The sequence below is a fragment of the Mycetomoellerius zeteki genome, unplaced genomic scaffold (genome assembly GCF_001594055.1).
Source record: "Mycetomoellerius zeteki isolate Tzet28-1 unplaced genomic scaffold, Tzet1.0 scaffold25, whole genome shotgun sequence".
Lineage (NCBI taxonomy): Eukaryota > Metazoa > Arthropoda > Insecta > Hymenoptera > Formicidae > Mycetomoellerius > Mycetomoellerius zeteki.
In genome coordinates, this window is record NW_017257227.1 from 1,125,679 (window position 1) to 1,137,088 (window position 11,410).

The window sequence follows — 11,410 nt, forward strand, 5'->3', positions numbered from 1 at the left end:
TTTATGAAATCACGTAATTTTTTTCTAAAATCAGCAGTAGATCGTAGATATCTGCGTGCGCAGTAAGAAAGATTCACGTAAACGTGTGCACTCGTATACGTTTCTATGATATTCTTTGGAATAGCCTTATCGATCGGTGTCGTAAATATGTATGGCGTACGCGCGTATAGTGATCTCATTTTCGCTGTCTCTAGATATCTAATTGTAACAGGAAAGTACGTCGTACGTTCAACGGCTGCAGTTTTCGTAATGTTGAATAAGTTACCGATTCCTCGTGTACCTTATTTTTATTCAAATGCCTGCCACTTTGTTATCTGTTGCCCCGGTTTCGCTAAAGCTTGCTTCCATTGTTCGCCGTAAGCTCCACCAACATCAGGTCCGATCACAAAGTGACCCACAGGAGTTTTTTTGCCTAAATAATTGTATAATAATAAGAGTAGTACGATTATATATTGATTTTATAAAGGTGAAATTTTAGTTGCTTACCCATTTTATTTTTCGAGACGAATTTTATAACGAAGCTCACGTCATTGAGCGCTCCTTTGTACGGATTGTCGGCGACAACTCTTGCCGACTCAGGCGAGAATTTCATGGACACCGTTGGTGTAAATCGATCGCTCTTCCAGAAGTGTGTTATGCGACCACTGTCGACAACCGACATCTTCAGATACATTTGTCCTTTTAAACCTTCATGCTCATGCATCGTCTGAAGCGAACATCTCAGACGGTTTAGAGACAATATCAATTGCCCACCACTGTCTTCATCTTTTTCGCCCTTTGATAGACATAAAGACAATTCGACTTGACCTTTTTTGTTCTCTTTCTGAAAGATTATTATATCGTGTATATTTTAATTAAATAAAATATTAAATAAAGAATATAGCGGTATACATCATTAAAAAAATTCAATATTTTTAGAAAATAAACGCATCCCTATATTTTATTTATCAATATATACAAAATGATACCACAGTTATTTCCAAAGAAATTGTAAAAATAAAGAAGAAATACACTAAATGGAGGGCACCTTAATAATCAAGATTTTATCGTGGAAAATAAGATTTATCTTTGAGAAAATCTCTGTTCAACGTATGCTTGCGCAGTTATACACTAATTACAAGTATGTACGATGTTATTATGTTAACCAGAAGAAGGTTAACTTTACATGAATATCTCGCAAACAATTGTATTCGATTCGTCTTCATTTGGAAATGGCATAACTATGGTTTTTGCGATCATAATTGTTACGAAGCTGTAGATACTTACTCTTTCCTCGGCACCTGAGATACCACTGGCGATCGGTCGTAATGGTTTCCACAGATCCCCTGTGGATACGTCACTGGTATGTTTCGATTTCGGTTTGCAAACGAAGTTCTTTGGATCAAGTGGAATTGTCGTCGCGCCAACAGTTCGTCTCTTGTCGTAGGCTCTTCTCTCCGTAGCTGTAGATTCTGCGAGTTTGTCGGAATTTTTGCCAAAGAATTGGCTGAGGAGTTTATTTTTGGTAGATTCCTGATTATCGGAAGAAGTGCTTTGACCTTCCTTCTTTTTCCCACCTTTCTTCGGTGCTTCTTTAGTAGGCGACGTTTTCTCTGACTCTTTCTTTTCAGTTGCTATCAGAGGTTTGTCCTCAAGAATTGCGTAAAGAGTCGCGACGATAAATCTAGATCCATTAATTTCTTCTTCCACAACTTTTGATTTGCCAAACTTTTGCTTGATTTCTTTACGCAAGGGGAAAACGAATTCTTCGTTCCACTGTGGCCAGGATTCATTCCTCGAAGTGGTTTCGAACTTCTCTTTTCCAGGAATCAATTTCACCTAAAAATTCAGACTGTCAGTTTTTTTCTAATAGTAAACTTCGACTCATTTATGATGCATTTATTATCCAAACTTTGAAGTAAAAATATAAGAATTAGACGAGAATAAAAAAATTAGACAAGTAATAGATGTAAAGAAATTAATATTTTTTTTATATCTGTTCTGGGACGAGAATAATTTTCACTTACGATTTATTGCACAAGTTTTAAAGTAGAAATATGTATATAAGAATTAAATGAAAAAAAATATCAGAGAGAAATTTAGGAGAATTAATATATTTTTATTTGTGTTTGTAACGACAAATAATTTTCTAAAAAATTCATTGAATTATGAAATATACACTTTTAGTTAATTTATATATTTTATTAATGAATTAATTGATACATTCTAACGATAAAGAGAAAATTTATATTTGAATTATGACTGAATTTTCGTTCAGTAATAATTAATCAAATCAAGATAGACATATTTATGATCGTTACTCTGATAACAGATATTTCATTAACGATTCGACGTGTGTGACGTGTGTACAGTACGTGTTCCCGAAATATGTTGAAGCGTTTAATCGATTTCTGTTATATATATAGATGTTTAGCGATATGTCGTCCTGTACGCGCGATAATATCGGAGGAAATTGTAAAGAACATTCTCTCTCGTCAGTCAATAAGATACTACAGTCAATGTCGGACTTCTATAATATGTTACTCATATAGCATTACGTAATCATAGATAACATCCAGGAGTGCTGCGAGCGTCTCTGACTTAATTCAGGTTCGAGTACGATGAAGCGTAGCGCGATTTTGCAGTTTACATAGAAGTGTTGGCATCGTTTGATATCTCCGACGTACATTTATCGAACGACATTATTATTTTATTTCATATTTTATTAGTGCAGACAAAATTAAATTAAATATGTATACAAAAAGATTTAAAAAGGTCATTTAAAAAAATCATTGTATTAAATCTACAGATTTAAATGGATTTCCATCCTTATATATAATTTACGTTAAACTTTGATTATTAAAGAAGACTCCGCGTAATCGATTAATTATTTAATATGTTATTTGAATTGTTATATTAATAAATTATTGACCTATAGAACTTAAAGTTGCCTCGTTGTTAGTCTCTTTGCTTTAAACAGATACATTCAGTGCAAAATGTGAAATATGAGCCATTAACGAGACATATGCGCTTTTTGTTTGCTCAAATACTATTGATCCACATTCTCGTGTTTACTCTACCTTTACAACGTAGCTATTGACTCTGGTGAAGCCGAAGTTCTGTGGCAAGTGTCTGGCACCGAGAACTGTGACGTTTAGTGTCTTGTCGTTTGGCGAGTGCATGATTCTAATGCCGATTTCCGGCTCCAGATTCACCGTACGATCCAACGGCGTGGACACCGTCTTCAGGCTGTTGTCGATAAAATTTCTGATCTTTGCCAGCGCCATGTTCGCGCAATTGTCCTCTCGAAATTACGGCTTCCCAATTATGGCTTATCGGCAAATGAGTGAACCGTTTAGATAACGGTTGATCACCACAGGCTCGGTGGCGTTGTTCGCGAACGCTGCAAAATTCTGTCGTGAGCATATAAGCACTATAAGCTAGCTGCACAAGCGCACGCTAAAGGTGTGCTATTAATACGCGCAATACCTAATATATAATATGGCGTCGTACTTGCTCGTGCTTGTCTAGAGACATGATTTTCGAAATGACGCAAGATTATTTCACATGGCGACAAGAATTTCCGTAGATATATTCGATAACGAGAACACCTTCTATTTTCATTGTTATCATTTTTAAGATAATGATGGTTATTAAAACGTTGATGTGATAATTCTGTTTTACGTCAACGTTTTATCAGCTGCATTTATTATTTTTTATTTATAGGAAAGAAAGGAAATAATTCCTTAAATTATTCCTTAAGATAAAATTATCTTATTTATAAAAAAATAGAAGAAGATCACAATTATTTTTTGATACCGATTATATGTTGCGCGATGTAACATTTGATATTTTATAATAGAGAATAAATAGACAACAAATATTACACACAAATGCAAAACATTTATTACCAGAAATCATGTTCGCAAAATATTTATTATTAGAAAAGCGTTAAAATATTGTGCTCCAGTCGATACTCTTTGACTTTCGATCGTAAAATATGATCGTAAAGCTTTCCCTCCTCATTGGATAACACAATACTTTTATCATCCACAACAGGTGATTATCAGCTGTTCTGAATCGGTAATGGTACGGCGGCCCGGCCCTTTTGCTCCCGGCAATAAAGTCGCGTACATGCAAGAGCAGGATGTTTCAGAAACGAAGAAACCAACTAACGCGATCGAACTTTCTCCATGAGAAAAAAAAAGTTTCGTTCCGTCGTGACCACGCCGGTACCGTCGATCGATCCGGAGCGATCGCGCGACCCGCTATGCAGCAACCGCGGAATGTCGCGTGGAAAATCGCGTTTAACGCCAAGACCCGATGGCACCGACCTCCATTATCACGTTATTAACTAAGGAGAATTGACGAAATAAATAGGATAGAGACGCCTGGCATCTCCCATCCTTCTTAATAGAGACTTTAATGCTCGGTGTCATCCGGAGTAAAACAAAACAAAGGCGGTAACATTCAATTTTCTTATCATCCTTCAATATCATTTCGTCCACAAATTGAATAAAATTTTATTTTAAGTATATTATTTGAATCTTATTATTTTAAGCTTTTAGAGCATATTTTTTGCGTTGAAGGAACAACAGAAGTATTTTTATTTTGTTTATTTAATTTCTTTAATTAATTAATCGCTGAGCTAGTGTATTTTTTTTTGCTATTATCCAAAATAATTCGTTATATTATGCCTTATTTAATTTGACACGAGCGTGCAGCGCGGTTTCGAATTATCGAGAAGAATAATTACAATGCACCGAGTCGGATGACATGCGTCAGGTAGCTTATTCCATGCGCGATAGTAATATTGAAATTATTTGTAAACTAATGACGATTCGTGGAATTGCGCAACCCGCGGGAAACAAAACTTGCACGTACCATAATCGCGATTCGGAGTAAATTGTTGCTGCGGCCGTTTTCAGCAACGACCGAGATCTCGAGCGAACAGGAAGAGGATCGTTGGTTGACCGGCGAGCAGCAACCGAGTCAAGCAGGTCTGTGACTGGTGAGGGATCCTCGGCGTATGGCCAATAGTGTCAGACACGCGATGCCATGGTCACACCGAAAGCGATCGAACGCATACACGCACTACCGCCTCTGCCGATCGCCAGGAGGAATTCACCGAGGGCTTTCACCGCACACGCCGTCGTCCGTAATCGTGTTCGCAGCGCAATCCACCGCGCATCACGATGTGCGTTCGAGATGCGTTCAGGCAGTCATCGGCAATCGACAATGAGATATGTGGGACCCCATGAATGGCTGCTCCGTAGGCGATTGCGCGCGTGCGATCGTTGTTGTAGCGTGACAGTTGTTGGAACGTCGGCTCCGTTTGCGCGCGACGCGCCGCCGTGGTATGTAGCTTGCTTTCGCGTGGGTTTCCTTTATAAGAGACCAGCGTAGCCGGTTTACAGTGACGGATTGTAATAAGGCACCTTCAGATGGGCACCAGTCGGACAGAAATTTATAAAAGAACTGACGATACGCGCAAGAATATTGCCAGAAAGTGATGTACCTTCTCGCGTCTATTGTGTATGAATTATAACATGTACCAATTGTTTAAAAATATGTTTTATTTATTTTTTCGTACAAGGTATATATATAATTGTTATATAATTTTTAGTATTACTCTGCTTAACATATTTAATATACAATTAAATCTTTCATGATTACGTCAGATAATTAATTTTTAAATAAAAGTTGATTTTAACTTTTAAATCTTTATATAAAGGAAACTCCGAAGGAAGCATTAAAGATTTGCAACTACGGTACTGTCGTAAAAGTAGCCGTTGTCGTTAAAGTAGGGGATTTACTTGTACACCATCTCTAGGTTGTAGAGTTGTGGTTGTAGAGTGACGCCTGTTGCGCGCTCACAAGGTCGCACATTCACATTACACGTTGGTGTACATGTACAGGTGTGTGTGAATGTGTAGGTACATGAATGTACACGAGCCTCTGCGTGAGTAAGCACAACCACATGAACGAGAGTCTGAGGGTAACGAAAACAGGACTGTAAATAGCAGTAAATTCTCCTTATCCCAAATAGGAAAGTATAAATAAAGAATAAAGATATATATATATACAAGTAATAAAGAATATTTCCAATAAAAGATTTTCAGTACTAGAGTTGATGTAAAATTCTAATAATACGACGTAGACGTTCTAATAATATGACGTATCTTTTTATAAAAAATGGAACATTTATGGAGGAATGTAAGAATTTAGATAACGTATCGAGACGATATGTTGCGGCAATAAGCAAATAAAATTACCATGAATTGGTGATGAAGAACTGATACACTGAAGCGACAATTTATGCGACTTGAAACGTGCATAAGAATGATAACGATGGATCGGTGAATTGCAGAAGATGCTACATAATTTATACATCTTGATGCGTAGAAGAAACTGATTGTTATGTCACACGATGATCTTGTGCAGGTTGAAAGAATGCGGTAGAGAATATTGCGTTGCATAAAAAATGAATCGCGGCAGCTGCATTAGAATACGATGCGTCTAATGTGTTGCTATTAAAAGCACTCGGCAAAGCAAATCATTAAATTATTTAAATATATAATCTATTTTGTGATTACCTTCAAATGTTTATATTAAGACTTATCGCAGTTCGATTTTTAGACCTCTTATTTCAGTATGAAAGATAATAGTATGGAAATATAAAGCTTCTACAAACACTGCTAATTGCTTACAATTTTTCTAATTTATATTTCTCTTTTTTACATAATGAGGACTTGCAATAGACAATAGACTTTCGCAGGAACGAATACATTTGTGTTCGCGATTGCATTATTTCAAACGCAACAGTATTTAAATTTAAATACGCGTTCCGGACGATGCTCCGCACGTATCTAATTGTGTTGATCGCACGTGATGATATGCAAGGATAGCTCTATCAGATATTGTAGCCTTCAAGTTAAGTAATGTTTGTAACCGTGATTATATTAAATACAAACTACATCTATTGGAAGTGAATTCAATTTGTTACGCTATCGATACATCGTTTCTTCGAAAATGTAAACTATTTTGCACACGTTCGGATAATTTATGATCTAAAAAGATAAATTCTACAAAACAATTCTACAGAACATTAATTATAAATAAGTAGAAATAAAATAGAAATGAAAAATAACGGTTACCTAGTGTGAATAATTCAAATTACTTGTAAGGTGACAGAAACTGATATTTTCTGCAGAAGTCAAGTAGTAGTTTCGAGACGAGAGGGTTGAAAGTAGCTGCTTGCACCCTACGGTAGATGGCAGTAATAATGGCGACCCACTCCTCCTTTCTGCCAAACAACATCTACGGTTAACGAACAGCTGTTCAGCACCGCCATGGCGCACGCGACGTCGCGACGTCAAAAACACTTCAAACAATTTCGACTTATTCATGCTGAAAAAATCTTTCCGCGTCGCAACACGATTTATCTGGTGATAAACTTTCGATCGTAGACCGATATTTTGAGATAGTGTTTCGGGCTGTGCCAATTGTATATTTGCGAGTGATATGGGTGACATTTCGGAAATATCAAAGTGTAAATTTTGATCCTTAACAGGTAGGGGAATTTGTTTTTTATTTACTTCTTAATGTCTTTATATTTTGGATAATTGTTTATGTGTTGCATAATTTCTAACGAGATTACGTAACGAAAAGAGTGAAATATAATCGGTAGATCAGACAGAGATGGCACATACAAAGATATATAATAATATAACAAAAAATATTAAATAATTTTATAATATTAAAAATTTCCATCAAAAAATTTTAAATAATTTTCATTATAGATGCGATATATTTTGTTACATTTATTGCATAACGTTATTTAAATAGAACACATTAGGTTACTTTTAACAGGAAATAATTTATTTGATAAAATATATCTAAAATTTCTTAATTGTTTTATTACAAGAATATTATTTTAAGAAATACGAAAAAACTATTTATGTATGTATTAATATATTGTTTTATTTTATATTGTACATAGATTTTGTGTTCTTTAAAATTAAATGTCTTTCTTTCAAATTACCGAGATCATATACCTTATATCAAAATTGTTATAAAACACTTGACACCTTGATCGTAAGATGGCACCACGTATATTTCAATTTGATAAAATGCGGAATAAATTAATTTTTATTCTGCAAATTATTATATTGCTCATAATTGTTCAAGTCCGATGTTTAATATTTCTATATTGATTTATTCTATTAACAAAAAATCCAAAATTGAGACATAAAAAACTTAAAGAGGTCTTTGTAAAAATGTCATTAAGATGTCTTTTAAGTGTCTTTCAGATGTCTTATCTTTCGATTTTGGATATGTATGTTGTCTGGAATTATTGAGATTATTTTTTGTGAAATTGGTCAAAGAAATCAACACCGATAATTTGAAACAGAAAGAAAATTCTGTCACGTATGTTTATATGTTGTATAAATATGTATATAAATATTTACATATTTTTGACATGCATACGTGCTTGTATTATTTACGCAACGCATAGGAGAACTTGAATATATTTTCCGAGTGTTAAAATGAAATTCAGAATGTATGGGCAAATGTTTCCGTACTACTGTGTCACATTTTTCGTCCTTAGTTATAAAATAATTTTAAGTGATTTATTTCAAGATGCTAATATAATTTGTGTCATGTGACAAAGAGCAATAGAGATATAATCCCTTTTTCACAGAAGAAAGGCAACACATACCATCCGGAAAATCATACACTCTGTTTTCAGTTACACGTGTTCTTATTCAAGTCACGTTCCGACGACAAGGGTAATAGCCTCGAACTTTGTCTTCGTCGGATCAGCTTAACTTCCGGTAGTAAAATTTCACGAAATTCTAGTGCGGTCTCGGCGAAATATGTTTTCTGTGGTTCCTGGCATTTTTCAGCTTGATCGATCACTGCCACGTTGTTGTACGTAGGAAGCCAGAGATATAACGGACGTTTTTATGAGTTTCCTGGAACATGGACGTTACATCTCACCAATTAATTTACATTACTATAGCATACACGCGCAGTTTTACAAAATGAAATTAAAAGAATAATTTATATATACAGTTAATTATAAATTATTTATAATTAAATAAATTAGAAATAAAGAATAATTTATAATTATAATTAATTTTAATTTTAAAAAATTAAAGATATAACTATTTTTGTTAATATAACCGTGAAACATTCGCCAACATTCATTTGCATTTTTTAAAAATGCACGTGTGTGTTCCAATTATCTGTATTCATCTGCAGAGTTATCTGATGTTCAATATACGGTGCTACGTCGACATAGCAAGAAAAAAACTGATATGGCGAAATCACATTATGCACTAGTAATCCGCGCTGCATTACGATGAATGCTGCACGTGTCTGCGGCTTTTCCACGTCACGAGATTCATGAATGCAAATATTCTGCGAATAAAGAGTCACGCGCGCTCTTTACATCATTCACCTTTCTCATTTTTGTTCCGCGTCTCCTTCCACATCGCCCTCTTCCATCCCTTTGTTCTTCCTTACATTATTTCCCCCTTCTCTTCACCATAACGGATTGAACTTCAACCTTAGACGTATCCCGATACGCGCCGCCCATTTTCACGTTTACGATTTAATGAACGCAACTCTGCATCTTCCATCGACAGTAGTCCGCGCTTCTTCCCTCGATAAATCTCCGGCGTACGCCTTATTATAAACTCTTTTGCGTGGTGCAATTTAAAAGTATAGCTCGCAACTTCGTCTCGTGAAGCTTCGTATTAAGCTTCCACTTTAAAAGCGGCACCTCGGCAGCCGGTGGAAGTATCGTCGAAGTTTAGCTAATCGTTTCTCATCGCGGACGCTGATAAATTATTCAGTTATAACGTCTATCGCCACCGATCGAACAATTTCGAAGTATGAGAGAGAGAGAGAGAGAGAGAGAGAGAGATGTAGTACATTTCTTGACTTTTCGAACATTTCTCGTGATATCGAATTAGTACCGGCAGTGCGGAGATTAAAGTCAGATTTCGAAGTACTTGGTAATTCCCTGTACGTATTTCTCGCACGTAGTCGCTGCTTGATATATTTAACCTTCCTTTGACCCTGCGCACCCTTTAAGTGCATCATTACGTATTCTCTTTTGTAACGTCAAGCTTTATGCAGACCACATTCGCAGCACCTTCCTATTCTTGATCATATTGCATATTAACTGGGCAAGGTGATAATTTTATCCCTTATTGTAAATGTTGTCTATTAGCTAAAGGTATATACAATAAATATATATTTAGCTGACCAATATATTTATATATTTATTACGATATTTTTAATAGAAATGATCAAATTTCTGTAGTATTAATATGAAATAATGTATTGTGAGAAAGAAAGAAACAAACCCATATAAGCAGTGACTGAAGATAGTTAAATCTTCAGAGTGGAACCGTGATTAAATTGTTTTTTTATTGATGCACATTAATTAACTATTGATATTTGCAAGAAAATTCATAGCGAATAAACAATGCCGAAATAAATTATTTATAATACTTTCTTTATCTTTGCTAATCTATAATAACTTTCAACAAATTAATATTGAATTTCACATCACATTTGTTATTTTTTGGCGTTATTTACATTATGTACAACCTCGCTAATAAAAATGCACAATGGATCCCTTTTGGTCTAAGGAAAGTTTTGGAATCAAACAAATCTAAGAATAGTACATACGTCGGCTTTAATTGGAATCTGTTTATTACATAGGTTTCAACGCGATTCTATTAATATCGCTTTTCTCGGCGTATTCACCTTGCTGCTATATAACACTTTGTCCCAGTTTCGTAACACGACGACAGAGAAAGAGGTAGGAAGTTTCTGGATGTTGGTAATGAATATATGAATGTATAAGCGTGTCGCCGTTTGTCACTCGGGAATTGTACGTACATATATCGTTTGAATATTACGCATATCAAAATTACGTTTTCAATACTAGCAACATATTTAACAAGTGCAAATGTATATACGCTTCATGTTACTGTACTCGTTGAAAAATGTTCTCAAGCAATCTTTTAATTTTCTCCCTCGATTTGAATAAGCATATATATAATGGCATACTTAATGTCTATTTTCGTTGCCGTTTTAGTTGTCACTTTTAAAGAAAGATAACGATATTATAAGATATACACATAATCAGTTTTTGATTTCTAACAAAAATAATTATGACGAGTTAAGAAAATTTGAATATTATTAATTTAAATATTATTAATTCCTTCTATTCTGAACGCATCGAATGGAATATTACAAAATTACAATTGTGTGCAAATCGCAAACGAACATTGCATATTATAAATGAATACTCACGTAACAGACGTCTGTCCATCAAATCTGTAATCGTGGCATCATCAATTGTCCATATTCCTATATAGACAGAGATTTCATTTATCGAGAAAGTTTA

The 11,410-nt window shown here is 34.9% G+C and overlaps 1 protein-coding gene across 1 annotated transcript; it reads right to left on the reverse strand.

Annotated features, from left to right (window-relative positions):
- LOC108723867 (uncharacterized) lies at positions 1-5,434 on the reverse strand. The gene is made up of 5 exons (XM_018449895.1): positions 4,864-5,434; positions 3,060-3,382; positions 1,267-1,818; positions 487-823; positions 1-412 (listed from the first exon to the last, which is right to left on the reverse strand). Exons 2-5 carry the CDS (start codon positions 3,264-3,266, stop codon positions 288-290), a joined length of 1,221 nt encoding a protein of 406 aa, XP_018305397.1. The 5' UTR covers positions 3,267-3,382; positions 4,864-5,434; the 3' UTR covers positions 1-287.
- Between the last annotated feature and the right edge of the window lie 5,976 nt (positions 5,435-11,410).

What these genes read in the sequence shown, in the direction of transcription:
- LOC108723867 (XM_018449895.1), bottom strand. Translation starts at nt 3,266, where the DNA reads ATGGCGCTGGCAAAGATCAGAAATTTTATCGACAACAGCCTGAAGACG. An exon ending in TCAATAGCTACGTTGTAAAG is followed by an intron (nt 1,819 to 3,059) that starts GTAGAGTAAACA and finishes CTGAATTTTTAG; the next exon opens with GTGAAATTGATTCCTGGAAA. An exon ending in CGTCTCGAAAAATAAAATGG is followed by an intron (nt 413 to 486) that starts GTAAGCAACTAA and finishes ACAATTATTTAG; the next exon opens with GCAAAAAAACTCCTGTGGGT.